At 41.7% G+C, this 27,068-nt stretch overlaps 1 protein-coding gene across 1 annotated transcript in view; it reads right to left on the bottom strand.

The window, feature by feature from the left end:
* Nucleotides 1–27,068, bottom strand: part of LOC139545148 (zinc finger matrin-type protein 4-like) — a 209,002-nt gene that overhangs the window by 119,038 nt on the left and 62,896 nt on the right. Inside the window, exon 3 of the mRNA XM_071352592.1 lies at nucleotides 9,620–9,709. Coding sequence (XP_071208693.1) covers nucleotides 9,620–9,709 — 90 coding nt within the window. The remainder of the gene's footprint in view (nucleotides 1–9,619; nucleotides 9,710–27,068) is intronic.

Below are 27,068 nucleotides of genomic sequence, written 5' to 3'. Positions count from 1 at the left end.
GGCAGTTTACTCCGGGCACGCTTTTTATCCAAACGTGAAAATGCTGCCCCCTATCCATAACAAGTTAACCCACTGTTCCTAGGCCCTCACTGTAAATAATAATTTGTTCTTAACTGACTTTCCTAGTTAAAAACAGGTTAAATGAAACAAACATACATACATACATATATATATATACCCTTGGGTTGTGCTGTGGCGGAGATAGTAATCCCTCTAGTGGTGTGGGGGCTGTGCTTTGGCAAAGTGGGTGGGGTTATATCCTGCCTGTTTGGCCCTGTCCGGGGGTATCATCGGATGGGGCCACAGTGTCTCCCGACCCCTCCTGTCTCAGCCTCCAGTATTTATGCTGCAGTAGTTTATGTGTCGGGGGCTAGGGTCAGACTGTTATATCTGGAGTATTTCTCCTGTCTTATCCGGTGTCCTGTGTGAATTTAAGTATGCTCTCTCTAATTCTCTCTTTCTTTCTTTCTTTCTTTCTCTCTCTCGGAGGACCTGAGCCCTAGGACCATGCCTCAGAACTACCTGGCATGATGACTCCTTGCTGTCCCCAGTCCACCTGGCCATGCTGCTGCTCCAGTTTCAACTGTTCTGCCTGCGGCTATGGAACCCTGACCTGTTCACCGGACGTGCTACCTGTCCCAGACCTGCTGTTTTCAACTCTCTAGAGATAGCAGGAGCGGTAGAGATACTCTCAATGATTGGCTATGAAAAGCCAACTCTACATTTACTCCTGAGGTGCTGACTTGCTGCACCCTCGACAACCACTGTGATTATTATTATTTGACCATGCTGGTCATTTATGAACATTTGAACATCTTGGCCATGTTCTGTTATAATCTCCACCCGGCACAGCCAGAAGAGGACTGGCCACCCCTCATAGCCTGGTTCCTCTCTAGGTTTCTTCCTAGGTTTTGGCCTTTCTAGGGAGTTTTTCCTAGCCACCGTGCTTCTACACCTGCATTGCTTGCTGTTTGGGGTTTTAGGCTGGGTTTCTGTACAGCACTTTGATATATCAGCTGATGTAAGAAGGGCTATATAAATACATTTGATTTGATTTGATATATATAAAATGTGGATACGTTCAAACATCAAAATGTTTAATCTTCATTTTGGACACGCTGAACACAAAACAGTTTTTCTATCATCCCAAGAAAGACAGGTCATTGCGAAACATGTTGCCAAAATTATGTGGGTCGTGGGATTATTTTTGATGCACCATTCATTGGCCGCTCCACCTCTGCGAGAACAGGTTACCAAACCAACGTACTGTGGTCAGATTAGCCTGCCACAGTTGTCAGGTGAGGTCCAAACAGTTGCTCAGCCAGGTCCAGACACAGGGGCGCTCTCTCTCCATCCCTCCTTCCCTCCCTCCTCACTCCTGTGTATTTTAGCCACCTTAAAGCCACAGAACAGTCACAGCCCAGTTTAATCCAATCTGTTTCATAGCTCTCTAATGTCCTTTTGTAAAGGACTGGAAAGATCAGGCTATCAACATTCAACATTTTTGTGAGTAAAAAATACAGAAAACATTACAAATGTTGAATGTGTCCAGGGATAACGCTTATTTCACTGCCTTTTCTACCACATCTCATACCTGCTGTTACAGTCAATGGAGAATGACAGTGGATAGTGTGAGTGCATAGTGTGAGCATCAAGGGATAACATTATGGTAACCACAGCCTTAAACAAGGTGATAAATGCACATGATGCACAATTTATAATGTGTTCAGCCGCCGGGATGTATTCTACCACTGGGATGTGTTCTGTGTAGACTAGCTGAGTAGCGGAAAACTGTAATACCGCAGAAAGGAACTGAGCAGATGTACTGGAGAGGAGAGAGAGCGAGAGAGAGAGGAGCTAGCCTACTGTACAGATTTGGGTTATCTGGCTCTCTAGGATAATTATATCCTATTATTATATTATTTATTTCTCATCAGTGATGCAGCAGTGAGAGAGAGGGGGGAAGGAAGAGAGATAGAAATAGAGGGGAGAGAGAGTGAGAAAAGGGGGGGAGTAAGAAAGATAGAAATAGAGGGTAGAGAGAGAGAGACTACTGTACTGTAATTTTTGGGTTCTCTGTCTGTCTGGTTAACTTCAGTCTCTCCCACTGCTGCAACTGGATCCCTCTCCTCTCCTCCCCTGGAACTCTATCCTGTTACTGCCCATGAAGGGTTGATTTAAACACCACTAATTAAATAGGAGTGGAGCTCTGATGAGATATTCAATCAGCCCAAAAGTCTCCCCCTGTCGCTAATTGTATCCTCTTTAATGGCTTCTGCATTGAGTTACAGGGCCCGGAGCTAAGGATGACATTTTAACTGTCCTTCGGGGGCCATGTACCTATTAGTAACGAATGCCACTAGGCTGATCCAACACAGTAGCAGATGGACATGGCTATGACGGTCTTCTGTTCTGCTCTCTTCTCTGATTTGCTACCATTTATTGTCTGTGAGTGGATTGGCTGCAGACTGAGCATGTAAGCTTGTTAGAGCAGTGTAGTGAACTGGCTGTCATGGCCTGCGTCCCAAATGGCATTCTATTCAGGCCCATATGGCTCTTGTCAATAGTAATCCAGTATGGTTTCATTTGGGATGCATCCATAGTGTCTGTGGACAGCACTCCAGTTAAGATTAAGGCCAGGCACCACACCCTCATAGGGTACTTTTTTTCTCAACTTAATCATATCACAATCAACTTCTTTTACCAGTTGAATGTAGACACAAATATAAGACCTTTTTGTATAAAACAACCAGAAAAATATGCAAATGAGGTTATATCTCAAAATATGCACATATTGCGGCAAAACAAATCTGAACACTGGATGAAGTCAGCCTAAATATTTTGGTTTCACTTCAGGACTTTCTATCTGTAAAATACTAAAGATGTACGTAACATACATTTTTGCCACGTTTTTCCTATGTGGCAAAATGTACAATATTTCAGCATATTCCTCTGGGCAAGTCAGGAGAATATATCTAAGGATAACCACACAACATTTGGTGAATGCAGATGCTTCTACAGCTGAGAACATTTGTTGGAGTGTGGGAAGAGTCTGACTTTCAGGAAATGGCAGTTAAAGACAACTACACAGAATTTAGACTAGCAAATGACTATTTAGACCCAATCACCATCTCTTCAAAGGAAGTTACTAAATATAGTCCAATTTGTAACACTCTCTACGAAATGGGCTTTTAAATGATGTGTAATTTAATGAAATGGGCTTTTAAATGATGTGTAATTTAATGTAATGGGCTTTTAAATGATGTGTAATTTAATGTAATGGGCTTTTAAATTATGTGTAATTTAATATAATGGGCTTTTAAATGATGTGTAATTTAATGTAATGGGCTTTTAAATGATGTGTAATTTAATGTAATGGGCTTTTAAATTATGTGTAATTTAATATAATGGGCTTTTAAATGATGTGTAATTTAATGTAATGAGCTTTGAAATGATTGATGTATGTACATTTCTAAGTGGTTAAAATTCATTAAAATGTTGAGGACAGTAGTATGATAAACTAAAGAAAATAAAAAGTTTTGACCTTTTTATGTTAACTTTTTGAAAAAACTAATATTAATGGACCAAAAAAACAACAAATCTCAAAATTGATGGGTAGAAGCAAAAATGTAATTTCAGCCTGTGATCCCTGGCCTTAAGTGAAGGGGATTGCTGCTGCATACGAGACCCCCCCATCCCCATTATGTATGCACTCCCTGAACTAATATGTAAGCATGAATGCTCACTCACTATGTCCTTTCAAAGAAAGTAAATGAAAACAATGAAAAACCATGCTCTAAAACAATCTCATAATTTCTTAATTGACTCTTTGTAATTCCATTGCTAACTACAAAGGTTATTCCAGGTAGTAATATATTAAATATGCATATATTCCCGCCCTGCTTGCTGTACGTCAAAGCTGCTTTGCTTTAAATGATCTCAACTCCACAAAATGAAGAGCATTCAATTATCTATCTCAGCTATTTTTGACTGGATTATGCTGATAGAGGCCTGTGACGTTATGAGATATAAAAAAAAAAATGCTCATTGTGGGAAGTTCAAGGCTGAGAGAAACTGTAATATGCTGCATCTCCGAGACTCATTATCTGTAGTTTAAGTCATAGGCCAATGCCCCTCCATATCTGGTTACTTAGAGAAAATGTAGTGGATGTAAATATTCAGTGTGCATCCCAAATATTCCCTATATAGTGCACTACTTTTGAACACGCCAGACATTTCTCATTGATAAACCACTTTCCATCAACGTAAACATACAGTATCAATCAAAAGTTTGGACACACCTACTCATTCAAGGTTTTTTTTTTCTTACAATTTTCTACACAGTGGAATAATAGTGAAGACATCACAACTATGAAATAACACACATGGAATCATGTAGTAACCAAAAAAAGTGCTAAACAGATCAAAATGTATTCTTCAAAGTATCCACGCTTTGCCTTGATGACAGCTTTGCACACTCTTGGCATTCTCTCAACCAGCTTCATGAGGTAATCACCTGGAATGCATTTCAATTAACAGGTGTGCCTTGTAGAAAGTTCATTTGTGGAATTTCTTTCCTTCTTAATGTGTTTGAGCCAATCAGTTGTGCTTTGAAAAGGTAGGGATGGTATACAGAAGACAGCCCTATTTGGTAAAAGACCAAACCCATATTATGGCAAGAAAAGCTCAAATAAGCAAAGAGAAATGACAGTCCATCATTACTTTAAGTCATTAAGGTCAGTCAATGCGGAAAATTTCAAGAACTTTGAAAGTTTCTTCAAGTGCAGTCGCAAAAACCAAGCACTATGATGAAACTGGCTCTCATGAGGACCGCCACAGAAAAAGAAGACTGTGAGTTACCTCTGCTGCAGAGGATAAGTTCATTAGAATTAACTGCACCTCAGATCTCAACATCAACTGTTCAGAGGAGACTGCGTGAATCAGGCCTTCATGGTCGAATTGCTGCAAAGAAACCACTACTAAAAGACACCAATAATAATAAGAGACTTGCTAGGGCTAAGAAACACGAGCAGTGGACATTAGACTGGTGGAAATCTGTCCGTTGGTCTGATGAGTCTAAATTTGTGATTTTTGGTTCCAACCGCTGTGTCTTTGTGAGATACAGAGTAGATGAACGGGTTATCTCCACATGTGTAGTTCCCACCGTGAAGATTGGAGGAGGAGGTGTGATGTGTGGTGGGGGGGGGGGGGGGTTGCTGGTGACACTGTCTGTGATTTATTTAGAATTCAAGGCAAACTTAACCAGCATGGCTACCACAGCATTCTGCAGTGATATGACATCCCATTTGGTTTGAGCTTAGTGAGACTATCATTTGTTTTTCAACAGGACAATGACCTAACACACCTCCAGGCGGTGTAAGGGCTATTTGACCAAGAAGGAGAATGATGGAGTGCCTCCGCAATCACCTGACCTCAACCCAATTGAGATGGTTTGGGATGAGTTGGACCGCAGAGTGAAGGAAAAGCAGCCAACAAGTGCTCAGCATATGTGGGAACTACTTCAAGACTGTTGGAAAAGCATTCCAGGTGAAGCTGGTTGAGAGAATGCCAAGAGTGTCACAAAGCTCTCATCAAGGCAAAGGGTGGCTATTTTGAATAGTCTCAAATATATTGATTTGTTTAACACTTTTTCGATTACTACATGATACCATATATTTTTTTATTTTAAATTTTACCCTTATTTTACCAGGCAAGTTAACAGCTAACACATTCTCATTAACAACCTGGTGAATAGTTACAGGGGAGAGGAGATGAATGAGCCAATTGTAAACTGGGGAAGATTAGGTGGCATGAAGGCCAGATTGGGAATTTAGGGTTGCACAGGGTTAACACCCCTACTCTTAGGATAGGTGCTATGGGATCTTTAGTGACCACAGAGTCAAGACACCTGTTTAACGTCCCATCCGAAAGAACGCACCCTACACAAGGCAATGTCCACAATCACTGCCCTGGGGAACTGGGATATTTAAAAAAAAACTTTAGACCAGAGGAAAGGGTGCATCCTACTGGCCCTTCAACACCACATCCAGCAGCATCTGGTCTCCAGGGACCAACCAGGACCAACCCTGCTTAGCTTCAGAAGCAAGCAAGCAGTGGGATGCAGGGTGGTATGCTGCTGGCTTGCTATTTTATAGTTTTGATATCTTCAGTATTATTCTACAATGTAGAAAATTGTACAAATAAAGAATGAGTAGGTGTGTCCAAACCTTTGACCGGTACTGTACCTCTCCTTCACGGTTCTGATTTCATTAAATCTTTGAATCAAGCAATTATACGGTTAAAAATATATCATACATTTTAGACAATACAAACCCAGCCAAAATCCCAGCCTTAACTACACTGGACGACACAGAACATCAACCTTAGCTATGAAAGGTAGACCAGTGCAGTTTTCCGGTCTGGTGTGTTGCTCAGTGATGTAGCAGCACAGACACAGAGCATGAGAGCACAGCTTTCACTGATAACACAGAGAATACACTGATTACAGAGGCCGTTGATCCACAATACACAACAGCATGGGAGCTTTGATCTTGAAATCAGCTGAAAAGGTAAAATAGAGCCGTAGAAAACAAATATTTGCCTCAGCTACCTCCAGCAACCTATTCCCCTGGATGCCATTTTTGGAGGCTGCTTATTTTGTTCATGTAGGGAAATGAATAACTACTAATCCCCCTATCGAGGATTGCATGCACGCTAGAGTGGGTAATACAGTAATACATTTTACTGGTCTGCATGGTGTATTTTATATATATATATATATATATCTCTCTTGGGTGTTTGATATTTATGTAAACTCGTAGTCATCAAAAGAGATCTCGCTATGTGAGGAATCCAACAGCAAAGTTATTGCTCAAAACCACTGAACATAGGACATGTTTTCACTTAAAGCTGGATCAACAAGGCATCTCAAATAGATTAAATGGACAAGTTATTGTATCTTATAGTATAGAACTGTAGCTAAATCTATAGGACTCAAAGTAAAAGGTTGCTAGATCAAATCCCCGAGCCGACAAGGTAAAAATCTGTCTTTCGGCCCCTGAGCAAGGTAGTTAACCCACTGTTCCTAGGCCGTCATTGTAAATAAGAATTTGTTCTTAACTGACTTGCCTAGTTAAATAAAAGTTAAATAAAAAATAGACCCTCTACCACACGGTTTCCCAAATGACGTCCTGGTCCTACAGAGAGATGAACCTGGAGAAGACTTCTCTAAGTAAGCTGGTCCTGGGGCTCTGTTCACAAACAGACCCCACAGAGCCCCAGGACAGCAACACAATTAGACCCAAAAAATCCTGAGAAAACAAAAAAAATATTACTTGACACATTGGAAAGAATTCACCAAAAAAACTGATCAAACTAGAATGCTATTTGGCCCAAAACAGAGAGTACACAGTGGCAGAATACCTGACCCAAAAGTAAGGAAAGCTTTGACTATGTACAGACTCCGTGAGCATAGCCTTGCTATTGAGAAAGGCAGATCTGTCTCTCAAGAGAAGACGGGCTATGCACACACTGCACACAAAATGAGGTGGAAACTGAGTTGCACTTCCTAACCTCCTGCCAAATGTATGATGACATGTTTCCCTCAGATTACACAGACACACAAAGAATTAGAAAACAAATACAATTTTGATAAACCCCTATCTGTTGGGTGGAATACCACAGTGTGCCATCACAGCAGCAAGATGTGTGACCTGTTGCCACAAGAAAATGGCAACCAGTGAAGAACAAACCACATTGTAAATACAACTGATATTTATTTTCCCTTTTGTACTATCTCCACATCGTTACAACACTGTATACGATTTGTACTATTTGTATACGATTTGTAATTCATTCTTTTGGAAGTTTTGAGTGTGATGTTCACTGTTCATTATTTCACTTTTATTTATTATATATTTCACTTGCTTTGGCAATGTAAACATATGTGTCCTATGCCAATAAAGCCCTTAAATTGAAATTTAATTGAGAGAGAGAGACACAGACAGACAGATGAGATGGAAGGAAGGAAGGAATGCAGAGGAAGAGAGAAAGACAGAGAGAAATAGAGGGCGGGACAGAGAGTGTGAGACAGAGAGGAGGAGAAAGGGGAGGAGAAAGAGAAAGAGAGTGAAAGACAAACACAAAAATAGAAAAGAGAGGAGGAGAGAGAGGGATAGAGCTCTTTCCCTAGAGGATTCCTTATCAGGTCCAGAGGAGAAGATCTCCTTGACTGATAGCTGGCAGACAGACTAATCACAGTTGAGACCTGAGTCTGAGGCTCTTCTCCTGACTGATCTACACACTCCCAATCCGACACTACTGCAATGGCCCTAATCTCACCGCCACCATCTCCCCACAACACCAATGGATCTCAACGTCAAAAGCCCAGCGTATGCACATTGATATGATCATATTACATAAACCCTTATTTCACAGAAGTATGATACTGTAGCCACTGTGATTGTGCAGAAAGCTGATGAGACACAAATTCTGCAGGTTTTATCTTTATGCAGAACAGAAAGCACACCTGCAAATAGCTTGTCTGTTTGTCTCTGTTTCTTTGTCTTGGCTCAGTGAAAGCTTTGAGTCAGCATAGATAGGCGCACATATGCTAGCAAGCACAAACCCAATTGCGCACCACCACCACCCATTTCTCCTGTAGTTCCTCTCAGACAAGAAGGAAGACTTTAAGCACAAGCATCACAACCCACACATATCTCGTGTGGCTCAGTTGGTAGAGCATGGTGCTTGCAAAGCCAGGGGTGTGAGTTTGATTCCCACGGGGGACCAGTATGGAGAAGGAAAAAGTATGAAATGTATGCACTTACAAGTCGCTCTGGATAAATGACTAAAATGTATCAACCGGTTTTTCACGGCAGCACATAATTGCAGGTGTCAAAATACCATTTACATGGGAGACATGTTGCACCCTATTCACTTAGTAGTGCACTACTTCTGACCAAAGCCCACTATGACATCAATTCAATGTCTATTCCACGTTGGTTCACTACCCACTGGGTAGGGTGCCATTTGGGATATAGTCTAAATGTGCTCTTTCCACTTAACAGAAAGCTGCTCTGCTGTGACAACCTGTGGCTTTCAGTTCATTGTCACTTCCACGTCGGTTGGTTCAGCCAAGCAGAAATGTGTTACTACATATCTATTCATCACTCTGACAAGAGGCAAGAAGGTCAAGACACAGGGGTAGGAATCAATAACAGGAATGTCCATTAAGACAGAAAGGTTTAACACTCCTCTGACTGTCAGTGAGTGCATCGAAGGCAGAGATGATTTTGAGATGCATTTGAGATGCATTTGTCAAAAACTTCCACTCTGTTATCCAATTCTTACTATTGTAAAAGTGTGAAATCACATATGATAGTGAGATGTATAACGGACACTACTACACTCTTAGAAAAAAGGGTTCCAAAAGGGTTCTTCGGTTGTCCCCATAGGAGAACCCTTTTGGGTTCCAGGTAAAACCCTCTGTGCAAAAAGAACCCAAAAAGGTTCTACCTGGAGCCAAAAAGTGTTCTTCAAACGGTTCACCTATGGGGACAGCCGAAGAACCCTTTTAGGTTGTGTTTAGCACCTTGTGTAGAGCCAGTGTAGTACTCACATTGTCTGTTCTGAGTTTCTTAGCTGGGCAACCTCCATCCACGGGGTGTAGCATGTAATACAGCCGTACTTTATTGGCATGTTTCCGACTCTAGAAATGATAAAAGGGGAGATAAAACACAATAAAGGTTAGAAACATCATGAAAAGACCATCATTCATGTTTTTCTTGATCTGAACCCCCCCAAAGCTTTCACATGAATTGCATGTCTAGATTAAAGATATATTAAATGTTTATATTGCATGTATTGAACGTCTTACAAAAGCAGTGCCATACTGCGCATCTGAGAACTGTGTGGTTGAATGATTCAGACTTACTAAGAGATTGTATTATGGAAAGAAAAACCTGGTGACTGACCAAATGGAACAATATTCCCTACATAGAGCAGTAGTAGTACACTATATAAAGTAGTACACTATATAGAGAATTTATACAGTGCCCTTTGACTTTTTCCACAATTTATTATGTTACAGCCTTATTCTAAAATCTATTAAAAACAATTTTTCCTCAGCAATCTACACACAATACCCTGTAATTACCAAGCAAAAACAGTTTAATTTTTTTTTTATTGCAAGTAAAAAACATAGAACTCAGAGACAGGATTGTGTCAAGGCACAGATCTGGGGAAGGGTACCAAAACATTTCTGCTGCGTTAAAGGTCCCCAAGAACACAGTGGCCTCCATCATTCTTAAATGGAAGACGTTTGGAACCACCAAGACTCGTCCAAGAGCTGGCCGCCCGGCCAAACTGAGCAATTGGTGGAGTAGGGCCTTGGTCAGGGAGGTGACCAAGAACCTGATTGTCACTCTGACAGAGCTCTAGAGTTCCTCTGTGGAGATGGAACAACCTTCCAGAAGGATAACCATCTCTGCAGCACTCCATGAATCAGGCCTTTATGGTAGAGTGGCCAGACAGAAGCCCCTCCTCAGTAAAAGACACATGACAGCCCACATGGAGTTTGCCAAAAGGCACCTAAAGACTCTCAGACCATGAGAAACAAGATTCTCTGGTCTGATGAAACCAAGATTGAACCCTATGGCCTGAATGCCAAGGGTCACGTCTGGAGGAAACCTGGCACCATCCCTACGGTGAAGCATGGTGGCAGGATCATGCTGTGGGGATGTTTTTCAGCGGCAGGGACTGGAAGCCTAGTCAGGATTGAGGCAAGAATGAACGTTCCAAAGTACAGAGAGATCCTTGATGAAAACCTGCTCTAGAGCGCTCAGGACCTCAGACTGGGGCGAAGGTTCGCCTTCCAACAGGACAACAACCCTAAGCACACAGCCAAGACAATGTGGCTTCGGACACAGCCAGAGCCCAGACTTGAACCCGATCGAACATCTCTGGAGAGACCTGAAAATAGCTGTGCAGCAATGCTCCCCATCCAGCCTGCCAGCCTGACAGAGGATCTGACAGAGGATCTGCAGAGAAAAGTGGGAGAAACTCCCCAAATACAGGTGTGCCAAGCTTGTAGCGTCATACCCAAGAAAACTTGATGCTGTAATCGCTGCCAAAGCTGCTTCAACAAAGTACTGACTAAAGGGTCTGAAAGCTTAAGTAAATCTGATATCTTTTTTAAAATATATATATATACACATTTGCTAACTTCAAAAATTGTGTGTTTTTGCTTTGTCATTATGGGCTATTCTGTGTAGATTGATGAGGGGGGAAAAGTATTTCATCAATTTTAGAATAAGGCTGTAACGTATCAAAATGTGAAAAAAGTCAAGGGGTCTGAATACTTTCCAAAGGCACTGTATATACACTGAACAAAAATATAAACACAAGATGTAAAAGTGTTTCATGAGCTGAAAGATCCCAGAAATGTTTGGTTCAAACAATGTTAGTGAGCATTTCTCCTTTGCCAAGATAATCCATCCACCTGACAGGTGTGGCATATCAAGAAGCTGATTAAACAGCATAATCATTACACAGGTGTACCTTGTGCTGAGGACAATAAAAATATGCAGTTTATCACATAACACAATGCCACAGATGTCTCAAGTTTTGAGGGTGCGTGCAATTGCCATGCTGACTATAGGAATGTCCACCACAGCTGTTGTCAGATAATTTAATGTTCATTTATCTACTATAAGCTGCTTCCAACATCTTTTTAGATAATTTAGCATTACCAGCCTCACAACCGCAGACCACTTGTAACCACGCCAGCCCAGGACCTCCCCATTCGGCTTCTTCACCTGCGGGATGGTCTGAGAACAGCCACCCGGACAGCTGATGAAACTGTGGCTTTGCACAATCAAAGATTTTCTGCACAAGCTGTCAGAAACGTCTCAGGGAAGCTCATTTGCATGCTCGTTGTCCTCACTAGGGCCTTGATCTGACTGCAGTTCAGCGTCATAGTCGAATTCAGTGGGCTAATGCTCACCTTTGATGGTCACTGGCACACTGGAGAACTGTGCTCTTCACGGATGAATCCCGGTTTCAACTGTACCGGGCAGATGGCAGACAGCGTTTATGGAATCGTGTGGGCGAGCAGTTTGCTGATGTCAAGGTTGTAAACAAAGTGCCCCATGGTGGCGGTGCGGTTATGGTATGGGCAGGCATAAGCTACGGACAATGAACACGATTGCATTTTATTAATGGCAATTTGAATGCACAGAGATACCGTGACGAGATCCTGAGGTCTATTGTCTTGCCATTAATGCGACGCCATCACCGCTTGTTTCAGCATAATAATGCACAGCCCCATGTCTTAAGGATCTGTACACAATTCCTGGATGCTGAAAATGTCCAAGTTATTCCACCTGCATACTCAGACATATCAACCATTGAGCATGTTTGGGATGCTCTGGATCAACGTGTACAACAGCGTGTTCCAGTTCCTGCAAATATCCAGCAACTTTGCACAGCCATTGACGAGGAGTGGGACAACATTCAATGTCCTGCATGATGCAAATGGTGGTCACATCAGATACTGACTGGTTTTCTGATCCACGCCCTTAACTGTTTTTAAAGGTATCTATGACCAACAGATGACTGGGAATACAGATATGCATGTGAAATCCATAGGTTAGGACCTAATACATTCATTTCAATTGACTGATTTCCTTAAATGAACTGTAACTTACTAAAATCTTTGAAATTGTTGCATGCTGCGTTTATATTTTTGTTCAGTGTACTGTATATAGAGAGAATATACACTGAGTATACAAAACATTAGGAACACATTCACAATATTGAGTTGCCATTCCTTTTGCACTCAGAACAGTCTCAATTCGTCGGGGCATGGACTCTACAAGGTATCGACAGCGTTCCAAAGGGATTCTGGCCAATGTTGACTCTAATGCGTCCCACATTTGTGTCAAGTTGGCTGGATGTCCTTTGGGTGGTGGAGCAGTCTTGATACACACGGGAAACTGTTGAGCATGAAAAACCCAGCAGCGTTGCAGTTCTTGACACAAACCGGGGACCTGGCACCTACTACCTGGTTCAAAAGGTACTTAAATATTTTGTCTTGCCCATTCACCCTATGAATGGAACACACACAATCCATGTCTCAAGGATTAAAAATGCTTCTTCATCCTGTCTGCCCTTTATCTACACTGATTGAAGTGGATTTAACAAATTACATCAATAAGGGATCATAGCTTTCACCAGGATTCACCTGGTCAGTCTATGCCATGGAAAGAGCAGGTGATCCTAATGTTTTGAACACTCAGTGTATATATATTGAGAGAGAATATATGGTGCCATTTTGGACCCAGCCCCTGTCTGACACTGGATTCCATTAATAATTACTGCAGCTTCCATTAAAGGAGCAAGAGGCCCTTATCACATCACAGACCCATTGATCCCTCCACTTTGGCAGCAGACAGAGCAGATTTTGGGCTAGGGTGGGGATGGAGGGATGGATGAAGGAAAAGAGGGGTGAGGTGAGGGTAGAGTGATGGAGGGCAATCGATTCGCCATTCAGTTTATCTTCAAATAATTCCACTCAACTACAGGTTTACAAGCTCCCAAAAATTAAGGAAGGGATCAAAGGGGTTGAAGTGTTTCAATGCAGGAATGACTCTAAAAACCTTAATTTCATCTTGGAGAGGTAGTTTCTCTTTCCACTCTGATGCAACAAGGAAGAGCGCCCATGCAGCGTGACAGTCAGACAGACGACTCCCAGATTGTCTTTACAGAGACGCAGGATGCATACCAAATGGCACCCTATTCCCTATATAGTGCACTACTTTTGACCAGGGTCCAGGGCTATGGTCAAAAGTAGTGCCCTATATTGGGAATACGGAGTAATTTAGGAGACAACCACAGAGATGGCAGAAAAATGCATATTTTCAGCTCAGATGGAGGAGAATGGTCCTGAGAAATCTATTTGTTTTTCTTCTCTTTCTTGTTTATGGCTGGGCTAATGCACCCTGAGCCTGAGAAAGGAACTATCAGGCATCAGTGGCAGGAGGAAGGTTATTGAGGGTCAAACACATAACAGGAAGGGAATGAAATGATCATTCAGAGGCTCTCTCTCTGCCAATCTCTCAGTATGCTCCGAGAGCATTTTCCTCTGATACGGTCTCTTCCTTTTATATAATTTGTGACACTCACCAATGCTGCATCCATCTGCACCGTCTGATATGAGCTAAGGGGCTGTTCTACTTTTACTAACTAGAGCATTGGAACACAGCCTACATACAACCAACCCAGCTAGAGAAGACCTAAATGCACTGAAAGACACCAACTGCCCACAAGGATCTGTTCAAAAGTAGTGCACTATGTAGGGAAAATGTTGCCATTTGGAGCACAAACTATAAATGGGGATAGGAGCCTGGGGAAACTCAGAAGAACGTACAGTTGTGGAGGATGAGTGAAAAGCCAATGTGCGAAGAGTGAAACCTGCTCATAGAGAATCTCCACTTCTGATGGCATTGGTGATGATATCTCCATGGGGAGTCTAAAACTCCAAAGGCAACAGACACACCTTGGCAGTGCTGTATTGCATATGGGCTAGTAGTATATGCCCAACCGAGCTTGCCTTGCTTTCCTCTTGAACGTGACCAGCCGCTGCTGCCGATATAAATAAACTGCTGGTAGCAGGAAGGAAGTCCCAGGTGCCTTTATTTTTACAGAGTTGACATAATCGGGCCAGGAAAAAAATCCATATTGCATTACCACTACATCAGTGAGTTGATCATAAAGGCTATATGCTCTCTGTGCCCTGGTGGGAGGAGGTGGGGATACCTCTGGACATAATCTACTCTCTGCCCAATGGACCCTGGGCAGATTCCCCAGCCCATCCACCCTCTGGTCTGGTCCTTGTCTGCCCACTAGAGGTAGGCTGAGTCCCAAATGGCACATATGGTGCACTACTCTGGTCAAAAGTAGTGCACTAAATAGGGAATAGGGTGGCAGTTGGGAGGCAGACACAGAGACCAGGGGGCAAGACTGCATGAAACAAAATAATACAAATATCATCATGATAAAAGGTTGTGATTGTGTTGATGATCCTTGTGTCTGAAGTGATTACAGTACCAGGACACTATGCAATTCCTTAGCATTTTCATTAACTTACCATTTTCTAGATCCAACAACATTCATTTGGGTTTTTATGACTGTGGCATTCCTATATATTTTTTTGTCATGTTGGATGCTACAAGTCAATAATGCCTGCTCACTCACAGCCATAATGTGACCTGTTAGCAACATCTGCAGTCATCATAGTGATCTAACTGCTTGCTAATATGGCTGTTACTGTTATGTAATGTCATGACTTGGCAGACCGGGGAACTAATTGGAGCGATTTAAATGAGCCAACCCTGAAGTTTGTTCTGATTTTGCTCGGACAAGTGGGCCTGCTGGGTAATGGAGCAGGCTAGCAGCCCTTGAGGAGACCTCATTATGTAAAGAAGTCAGAATCAGACAAACCAGCATTGACACAGAGTGGGTCAGGTAAATTCCAGAGAGAGACACTCCAGAGAGGATGGGGCTGTGGCTGAGCGGCTGTCACGTCGCTGAATCCCCTTCCTGTCGGTGTGTGTGTATGTGTACGTGTGTGAATAAATAAAGTAATGTTACATAGAGCTCTCCTCTGTCCCTGAGAAAAATGCCAAGCATTGACCACATTCTGGGACAAATTATCTCATTATTATAAGTTGCTTACTTCAAAAACACCAAGCTAACTGTGTGTTGGTGAGGACATAATCGCATGTGCATTTGCAGGGAGTTCAAAATATTTGAAAACCTTCTAGACACACTTCGAAAAACTAGCCTATTTGGCAATCGTTGGCATCAAGAAAAGCAAAAGCTATGTACCATTGTATAACGCAACTGTGTCTGGTTTACAACGACTAACATCCTATAGCGTATTTAGCATGTCGTTTCATCAATACCCTGATGATTACAGTTAACAGGGTGTTTCAGGACATATCATAGATAATTGACGCTGCAAATTAGTTTATTCATAGTCCAGCACCCCAAAACGTACTGTGTTCCTACTGAGGCAACTTTTTGATGATGTTAACAACCTCCTACAACATTCCTACCATCAAGTCTTTTCTACAATATTCTATTCCATCCTCCCCATTCAGTCATGAATAATCTCTTCATCTAGAATCAAATCAGATACGAGAGACTCTGTGGTGAAGTGCTGCTTCTTTCTTGTGTTTTCTGCACATAGCTGTTGGTTAAGGATTCAACAGACACCAGCTGTTTCCTGAATGGATGAGTGCAGAGCAGTGCAGTGTCCCAATTGGCACCCTACTCCCTATGTTGTACACTACTTTTGTGCAGGGACCACATGGCTCTGATCAAACGTAATAAGGTGCTATTTGGAACATAACCAAGAGCAGAGCCGAGAAGCACGCCGTCAGGCTCTGTACAGTCAAATGAGACACAGTTGAGGACTAATTAATGTGGCTGTATGTGAGCCCCCATGATGAGCTCGATTTGGAGGAGCTCAAAAGTAGCTACACCCACCAGCACAACCTGCAGTCATCCTCTATTAGTTATCTGAATGTCCCTTTTTGTCAACCTAACACCTCTCCCTCTCCGGTTCCATCCACTTTCTGTCCGTGTCAGTTCATTTTCATCATATTCACTAACAGTCAAATTCAAATCACACTTTCTAAGAGGCCTTCTTACTTGGATATACAGTGCATTAATAACAGTAATCACAGAACTTCATTGGAGAGCATGTTGAATCGGAAACCAATTTGTTTTTGGAACACTATATTGAAATAAAGTTGTTTTCAGTAAACACCCATCTTTCCAATTCATCAAATGTTTTGCCTTGATACCTATCCTATCTGTTCATTTATAGTCCTCCTGACATAATCAGCCTTTTACAGTTCAAACACACCCAGACTCTGACAGCATGGCGGTTGCTGAGTGGTCTTGCATATGAGAGCAAGAACCACTTGGCCGGATGGAGAGCATTGTGCCGACAACGCCTGTAGATCAGTCGACGATGGGAGAGGGAGCGCTCCCCTAGACACTTGACAGAATGCTTTCATGAAACTAAGCCAGACAGACAAGAATACCAATTATTCAACTCCTACCAAAAAACACACAGAAAAAATGCATTGGATAGTACCTGCCATGAACTCACATCCCACATTAGAAATTAGCAAACTCTAATTGTCTGTCATGTCATCGGCTTAAAGGAAGTGACACGGGGAGGATGTGTTTACAGGATGAGCTTAGAGATGAGCTCTGAAGCTGCTCAATGACAACAAGATAAGGGCATCAAACTACGCCGCTGGAACAAATGGAGCACGGATCATGGAAATGGAACATGCCATCCAAACTTCCAAAGGGGCTATTTTGTAACAATGTTACAGTACACATGTAGAGTTCAGTATACTGTATGTTGAGTATGTCTGATCGGAATAGAGGATAATTATCCATGTGAAAAATATCATGGATATAACAGAACTCAGCTCCTTTCTGCTGAGTTCAGTGCTAGCTGCTTGAGGCAAAACACGTAATTGTTGGGTGGGAGGGCGAGTGATTACCTTTTAAATCCTTCAACTCGTATGTGCAGCAGTTCACAAGAAGCTACGTTAAAGTCCTGCCTGATATTGTGGACATGGAGAGTATGAAGAGACCATTGCCAATGAGAGACATGAGGACCGGGAACACAATCACAAGCGACAACCTCACTGACAGGCTAATGGCTATTAGTACCACTTTAGTCAGAAAAATGTAGCAGACTCCATTTAAAATTGATTTTGAAGTGAGATAACGGTAACATTAAGTGTCTCACTGTGTGTGTGCGTGCAAAGATAGTAAAACAAGGAAAATTCTCCCTCGTTGGGACATTTCCCACATCCCCATGGACAAAGGCTATTTTAAGTTTAGGGGTTAGGTTTAGGGTTACAATTAAGGTAAGGAAAAGGGGTTAGTGGTTAGGTTTAGGAGTTAGGTTTGGTTTATGGATTAGGGTTAAGGTAAATAGGATTTTTTTATGGATATTGATATTAATTATAGGTCCCCACGAGGATAGAAGAACATAATGTGTGTGTGTGTGAGCGCGAGTGTGCGCCTGTGAATGATCAACAGTATCATATACAACAACAACAAAAAAATATATTTCCAAAACCAGTGACCATGTCATGAAAAGCCAGGCCCTGGAAAATATAAATAACTAATAGGTTGATAGCATGGGATTTGAGGGACAAACTGGTGTTCGGTCAAACCTTTGTAAGATATGGATCTAAAAGGAAATAGTGCTTAAAAAACTACCTACTATAGCCTTCGGTTTGCCCTCTCTGATAGCCCCTCACATTAGACCCTCACATTAGACCCTCACATTAGCCCTCATTTCTAATCCCCATGGAATAAAGCCTTCGTTCTGCCCATTAGAAGGTGCAGTATTCCATTTGTTTGGAAGTGATCGTCTTCGGGGGCTTTCTTCAGTTTTGGTCTGTGCTTTCCGGGTTCCCTGGAACAGCCCTACCCCCATTGAAGTTGACATTTAAAATGGTTAAGTCAAAGGTTAAGGTTTGGGTTATGTAATGGTTATGGTTACGGTTAGGGTTTAGGATAGGGACGTGCCAAGGATCCCGGATAGCACAGACCCTTAAGTTTTACCAGCAAAGAAATGAAATATAGTACACATTTGGAAGGCTGCTTCCTTCCCCCCTCTATGAAAGAACAGATTTTCCCTTCAAACGAAGCCCGACAAATTACACGATTAAAAGTCAGAAAGTATGTTAATGTACCCAAATGTCCTTTTAAAATGCCTTTTTGGGTCCATTATATCTCACCCATTGATGGATCGCACCCAATTTCATGCCATTTGTAACAGTGGAAATTAAAACACCCAAGGAACAAAGCTTATTCTTTGCCCTCTTTTTGCCTGCCATGCACCAAAAAATGAAATTCAGAACATTGTAAATCCAAGCCTCTCCTATCCTTTGGAGATCATGTCTGGCAGGGCTGAGCAAAGTGGGGGTTTTGGTTCATTATATATTTACATTAAAACCTGCAAAAGTCCTCATCTTAGGGGTTGAGTCAATCACGAAATCATAAAATAATTATATCAGGGCTGAAAAAGGGATTTGCATCTCATGCTAAATATTCCAGTTTGATTCGTCTCACTATCCCGTCTCGTCCTTGTCAGAATACTTTGAGACTGTAACTGTAATTGTTTAATCTTCATCAAGGAAAAAAAAGTTTGTACAATATATAGTGCGTCAGCGTCCCAAATTGCACCCTATTCACGTCTGGTCAAAAGTTGTGCACTATAAAGGGAATAGGGTGCAATTGGGGAGCAGCCTACCACTGTCTCAGCTCAGCAGTGCCAATTAAAAGGGTCTGAGTCACAATTGAGTCACAATATTGCAGACAATATTTAGAATAATGAATGCTCCCAAAGCTGCATTAATACAGAATACAAACTCCAATTAAATGTTGTGTAAAGGCTGCAGTCTCAGAACTAACAAACGAAAAGACATACAGTATCTCGGAGGCCCTCATCAACATACTGTCTAGCGAAACATCTTGAAGAATCATAATGAGAGAGTTAGCAGTTTATGTCTTGACATAAACTGAGGTAAAAAAAAAGGTCTTGTTTTGATAGACCTCCAGAACATTTGCCTGGCCGCAGGTTTGGAAGAGGTGTGTAGCTAGCAGGTTGGTGGTAACCTTTCGGTTACTGGCTCAATGTTTTAACCGCTAGGCTACCTGCCGCCCTAAACACTACCTTGGTAGTAGTTGCGCAATGAGCAAAGGACTCCTGCCAGTAGTCCGACACCTGAATTTTCCATTTGAAAATGATGTAACTTTAAACCAAACATGGGCCACTGTCCTTAATGACAACATCATTAAAAGCAATGCAGTTATCTGCTGTTTGTCCATCATTAGCATACATCAAAGAGGAAGAAAAATCTCAAAAGAATTACGTGACTTTCCATGTAAATGTCTTGAAAGGCCTCAAAAGGTGGGCGGGAGAACAACAATCCTTTCATCTCACAGATTACATTGAAATTAACTCTATTAAAAGACCCTACCTATTCAACCTCCTCAATTATCAATTACTGACACAATGATCTTGATTCTCATTTTCATGTATTGCTTTTTGTCAGCAAAATGAATGAATGTTTCCATCCCATTAACTTCCCAAGCCAATATTAAATACACATCGAATAATAGAAGGGAGAAGCGTGAACATTACTCACATACAGACAATCGCTGTACAGTATCTCAACTCTCAGCAACTGAGTGCGACAGCCTAATCTAGTGTAACAATGAGAAGACATCACTGGGTAAGTGATACATGAGGAGCAATTAAACCAGCTCACAAAATCGAAGAAGAAGAAGCCATTGCTCCAAAACCACCATAAAAAAGCCAGACTACGGTTTGCAACTGCACATGGGGGCAAAGATACGTACGTTTTGGAGAAATGTCCTCTGGTCTGATGAAACAAAACTAGAACTGTTTGGCCATAATGACCATTGTTATGTTTGGAGAAAAAGGGTGAGGCTTGCAAACCAAAAAACACCATCCCAACCGTGAAGCACGGGGGTGGAAGCATCATGTTGTGGGGGTGCTTTGCTGCAGGAGGGACTGGTGCACTTCACCAAATAGATGGCATCATGAGGTCGGAAAAATACGTGGATATATTGAAGCAACATCTCAAGACATCAGTCAGGAAGTTAAAGCTTGGTCGCAAATGGGTCTTCCAAATGGACAATAACCCCAAGCATTCTTTAAAAGTTGTGGCAAAATGGCTTAAGGACAACAAAGTCAAGGTATTGGAGTGGCCATCACAAAGCCCTGACCTCAATCCTATAGAAAATGTGTGGGCAGAACTGAAAAAGTGTGTGCGAGCAAGGAGGCCTACAAACCTGACTCAGTTACACCAGCTCTGTCAGGAGGAATGTGCCAAAATTCACCCAACTTATTGTGTTAAGCTTGTGGAAGGCTACCCAAAACGTTTGACCCAAGTTAAACAATTTAAAGGCAATGCTACCAAATTAATTGAGTGTATGTAAACTTCTGACCCACTGGGAATGTGATGAAAGAAATAAAAGCTGAAATAAATCATTCTCTCTACAGTTATTCTGACATTTCACATTCTTACAATAAAGTGGTGATCCTAACGGACCTAAAACATGGAGTTTTTTACCAGGATTAAATGTCAGGAATTGTGAAAAACTGAGTTTAAATGCATTTGGCTAAGGTGTATGTAAACTTCCGACTTCAACTGTATTTTATATTTGTGATTCTTCGAAGTAGCCACGCTTTGCCTTGATGACAGCTTTGCACACTCTTGGCATTCTCTCAACCAGCTTCATGAGGTAGTCACCTGGAATGCATTTCAATTAACAGGTGTGCCTTGTTCAAAGTTAATTTGTGAAATTTCTTTCCTTCTTAATGTGTTTGAACCAATCAGTTGTGATGTGAAAAGATGAGGGTGGTATACAGAAGATAGCCCTTTTTGGTAAAAGACCAAGTCCATATTATGTCAAGAAAAGCTCAAATAAGCAAAGAGAAACAGTCCATTACTACTTTAAGACATGAAGGTCAGTCAATGAGGAAAACTTCAGTCGGAAAAACAATCAAGCGCTATGAGGAAACTGGCTCTCATGAGGACTGCCACAGGAAAGGAAGACCCAGAGTTACCTCTGCTGCAGAAGATAAGTTCATTAGAGTTACCAGCCTCAGAAATTGTAGCCCAAATAAATGCTTCAGAGTTCAAGTAACAGACACATATCAACATCAACTGTTCAGAGGAGACTGAGTGAATCGGGCCTTCATGTTAGAAATGCAGCAAAGAAACCACTACTAAAGGACACCAATAAGAAGAAGAGACTTGCATGGGCTAAGAAACATGAGCAATGGACATTAGACCAGTGGAAAGCTGTCCTTTGGTCTGATGAGTCAAAATGTGTGATTTTTCATTCCAACCACCATGTCTTTGTGAGAGGCAGAGTAGGTGAACGGATGATCTCTGCATGTATGGTTCCCACCATGAAGCATGGAGGAGGAGGTGTGATGGTGTGGGGGTGCTTTGCTGGTGACACTGTCTGTGATTTATTGAGAATTCAAGGCACACTTAACCAGCATGGCTACCACAGCATTCTGCAGCGATACGCCATCCTAATCTGGTTTGCGCTTCGTGGGACTATCATTTGTTTTCAACAGGACAATGACCCAACAGACCTCCAGGCTGTGTAAGAGCTATTGAACCAAGAAGGAGAGTGATGGAGTGCTGCATCAGATGACCTGGCCTCCACAATCACCCGACCTCAACCCAATTCAGATGGTTTTGGATGAGTTGGACTGCAGAGTGAAGGAAAAGCAGCCAACAAGTGCTCAGAATATGTGGGAACTCCTTCAAGACTGTTTGAAAAGCATTCCAGGAGAAGCTGGTTGAGAGAATGCCAAGAGTGTGCAAAGCTGTCATCAAGGGAAACGGTGGTTACTTTGAAGAATGTAAAATATATTTTGATTTGTTTAACACTTTTTTGGTTACTACATGATTCCATGTGTTATTTCATAGTTTTGATGTCTTTACTATTATTCTACAATGTAGAAAATAGTAAAAATAAAGAAAACCCTTGAATGAGTCGGTGGGTCCAAACCTTTGACTGGTACTGTATGTAAAATACTTTTTTGAAGGTTGTATTGAATATGAAGAGCTAATGCTAAGGTATTTTCCAGCTGTGTGTGGAGCCATGTTTGTTGACATTATACAATGCATTCTGGGTGTCACGTAAACATCTTTCAGACCAGAGATGTTATATCAAAATGAGGTGAAGGGATGGTTCACCTCATCAGACCAAACTCATCTGGTCTCCTCTTCTCATCTTTGGTTGACGCGGAGATTGATTTTTAGGAAGTGTTTTACTCTGTTATTTTGATCAATTTTGAGCTCACCTGTGATGTGATGAATTGTAAATAGTAATTGCTATTTGCTAATACATGGTCTCTGTCAGCCGAGAGTTAGCTAAATAGGACCACTTGTGTTAAGTCAATCGTTCCTCAGTTAGCGCTAGGACTAATGTCACCTATATTTTCCGGTTTGATGATTGTTTTATGCTGTCGCTACTTCTGTGAATGTCTTAACATTGCATCTAAAAACAACTGATCACATTCAGGACATAATGTGGTAAGGACTGTGTTTGTGCAAAATGTTTGTGAAAAAACAGTGGCCAGCTCTAAATAAGCATTCTAATCACACTGGTGTGAGCGTACATTGCAGAGACTACCGTAGAGTGATCACACCCATGTGTTGGTATGTGTCAAAGGGTTAAGAATGGAAGGTTGGAGATTGGCCGAAATATGCTTAGAGCTGAAGAATACAGAAGGGGTTTCACCATAGCAGTTTTTAGTGCAGTGTGGAAAGTGCCTGTGAACAGGGAGTGATTAACAATAGCTTGCACTTCTTCATATACGCAAATAAAAACTGTTTTGAAGAAGGTGGTGGTGATAGGATCGAGAAGGCAGGTAGAAGGCTTAAGTTGTGATATCACTTTCCTGAGCATGTCTGTGTCAACCAAGGAAAATAAATCCATAGTGCCTTTGCGTGGTAGGCTGGGACACAATTCATCAAACTTGCTTGACTGATACCCAACCTAATGTTTGTTATCTTATCTCTGAAATATGCAGCAAACTCATCACATTTAGATGTGGAGGAAAGTTCACATAGGTTTGAGGGGGTAGGATTTATGAGGGCAACAATGGTAGAGAAGAGCACTATCGAATTATTCTGATTAATAGTGATCAAGTTAGAAAAATTAGCCCGTCTGGCTTTTCTAATTGCCTTGTTAAATATGCCAAGTTGCTCTCTCAAAATATCATATGGACCTGCAACTCTGACTTTCTACACTTCTAAAATGTATTTTAATTGTTTTGTTTCCTTACTCATCCAAGGGGCTCTCCATTCGGATGTGGCCTTTTTCAACTTTACTCTAGCTATGGCATCAATGGTTGCCTTTAATTTGCATTTAAAGTGATCAACTAAATCATAACAAGAGGAAGGCTGAATAGGTGGTGGAGTATCGTTCATACACTCAATAAAATCTGTAGCAACTTTAGAGGTAAGATAGCATTTCTTAACCCGGTGCTATAGGCAACAGGGTAGTACAAAATACACAGCGGTGATCAGATAAAACAATGTCAACAATAGAGGATATGTCAATAGGAAGACACTTGGTAACCAGGTCCAGTGTACGGCCGCGGTTATGGGTGGGCCCAGTAACATGTTGGATAAAGTTTATAGAGCTCAAAAGATTCATACATTCAATGGCCTTTGAGTCAGTCTCTTTGTCAACACGAATATTAAAATCTCCCAATACAATAACTTTATCATAGTAATTGTGGACAATAGAAATGGGGCAGCGCATTGATGGCCTATACAGTGTTATAGCCAGCACTGGTGGCTTAACAGTATAGCATGATGCTCAAAAGACCCAAAGTTACCAAACTAAATATCCTTACAGCTGACAGCATTAGTAAAAATAGAGACTGTCCCCCCCACCCTTTTTTCCCGTTTCTGACAGAGTATGAAAAGCTGTAGTCCGAGGGTGAGGCTTCAATAAGAGAAGCACTACAGTCTGATGACAGCCATGTTTCAGTGAGAAACATGCAATCAACTTTGCGCTCAGTAATGAGGTCATTCACGAGAAAGGTTTCACTATTGATTGCTCTAACGTTTAAAAGGGTCATATTCAATGAATGTGGACCACTCGGCCCCTGGGGCATCCCCCTCTAGGTAACCAATGGAATAACAACCAAATGATTAACGTTCACATTTTCTGACAGTTTCCAATCTAACAGAATGGTATGAAATGACAGTTTGTATAAACTCACTAGAAGGCGGAGTTAAAGGAACATCAACTAGGTTATTCACAGTAACCATAGTGTAATTTCTACAGGAGTTGATTTGCTTTCCAAGTCCTCTGTTGCTTATTCTCACATGGAGAACTGGAGCAGTCTCCAAAACAGTTGGTGATGTTGCTGGAAATAATCCTGGGTGAATCCCATCTCTTTTAAAAAGTGCTGGTCGCTCCCACAGCAAATCAAAGTTGTCACAAAAAGGGACATTCCTTTCGTGGCAAAGTTTCTTCAGGTACTTGTTCAGGGCAAAGAGTCGGCTGAAACGTTCCGAACCCCTTCGGTAGCACGGGAGGGGGACAGAGATAATTATTCTATTCCCTGTGCTAGCGAGGGTGTACTGTTTGTAGTCCTTCCTCAGTTCCTCATTCACCCTCAGTGGCAGACAGAGGTCTTAAAGGACAACTACACTCTTTAAAAAAAGGGTTCCAAAAAGGTTATTCAGCTGTCCACATAGGAGAAAGGAAAGGGTTCTACATGGAATCCAACAATTAGTTCTACCTGGAATTCAAAATAGTTATACTTGGAACCAAAAAGGTTCTTCAAAGGGTTCACCTATGGTGACAGATGAATAACCCTTTTAGGTTCTAGAAAGCACCCATTTTTGTAAGAGTGCAGGATCACAGGAACAGTTAGGGACACTGGAGGAGAGAACTGGGCCATGATAATTATGCCTGTAGAACATGTCTATAGGAAGAGGGAGTCAGTGTAGACATTAAGCCCTCTGGTCACCTCTATTCTTTATCTTGATCTCCATACATATTCACAAGCCAGGAATGCTGAATCTGGGAATCCAGTGAACAAAACACATTGGCCGAAGGCAAGTAAGCAGCACACACACACATTTTGAGAGAGACAGAGAGACAGAGAGAGAGAGAGAGAGAGAGAGATGAATGGTACTAAAGACACCGAGATGAAAGTCTATCTATATGCATGTAGGAGCTACATGCAGAGAAACATCAAAACAACTCACTACATGGGCATGAATATTGCAATAATGGTGAACGAGACGATTCGTCCATGCGGTTTGATCTTTGTTGGTAAACAGTGCTTTCTTCATCATACAGAAGGGCAGAGTTGAATCATAATATAAGACCTCAAGATCTGAAGTACTGGCTTTCAGAGCTACCAACTATCTTTTAACTCAATGAGTAAATCCTATAACCCTTGGTTTTGGTATACATGCATACTGTTGTGGTGACAGCTTTGAATGAGTCCTGGTAAAAACAAATAAGTGTTGACACCGCAGACCTGCTTTGATCCACACAGGAAACGGACCAGTCCCATTCCACTACTAGAGCTACAGAGCACACGATGTCTGTCACCTTATTGACATACATTTTTTGGACATCTTCCACCACCACCCTTTCTTCCCAAAACACAGAAGCAAGGCACTTTTATTTGTATTTATTAAGGATCCCCATTAGCTGCTGCCAAGGCAGAAGCTACTCTTCCTGGGGTCCAGCAACATTAAGGCAGGGTGTGGCAGGCATTAGAGAGGCACAATGTGGAAACCCTGGAGAGAGTGGAAGAAGTGTGTCTTAGCTTAATGTTGGGTGAACAGAATTAACAATAATAAGTAAGCAGTACGGTAGCATTGATGTGTAAACTTACAACTCCAGAGATAATGGGAACCAATTAGTGAGAGAGGGGATGAAAGAGCAGAGTTAAAAAATAAAGTCCCACAGACACATGATTACGTCCCAAATGGCACCCTACTCTGGTCAAAAGTAGTGCACTATATAGGGAATAAGGTACCATTTGGGACACCAGCATTCAGTGAGGAGAGAGAGTAGCCAGATTGGCTCTCAAATTCTGCTAAATAACCACTGCTGCTGGTAAGATGATACAAAAAACGAATATGTGCTCTTATCATTATAAAGACCCAGGTGCTATTCTGCATTGAAAACAAAAAGTGTAAGTTAGGTGGTGCATGCCCTGCAAAATGTAATGTACAATACAGCTGCTGTGCGATACAGTCTGCTTGCTGCCTGGCGCTTACAAAAAAGCAAAAAAAGCTGAAAAATTGCTGACAAATTGCAGTTGATGGGCAAACTCCCCAGCGATGGAGAATTAGATTCTTCTAACATAAGCAAAGTAAAATACACAGATGGGATGGTAATCTGTGGAAAATATACAGGGTGTGGCA

This window comes from Salvelinus alpinus, chromosome 19 (genome assembly GCF_045679555.1).
Source record: "Salvelinus alpinus chromosome 19, SLU_Salpinus.1, whole genome shotgun sequence".
Taxonomy (NCBI): domain Eukaryota; kingdom Metazoa; phylum Chordata; class Actinopteri; order Salmoniformes; family Salmonidae; genus Salvelinus; species Salvelinus alpinus.
Note: the sequence above shows the minus strand (reverse complement) of the source record. Positions and strands in the feature narration are given on the sequence as shown.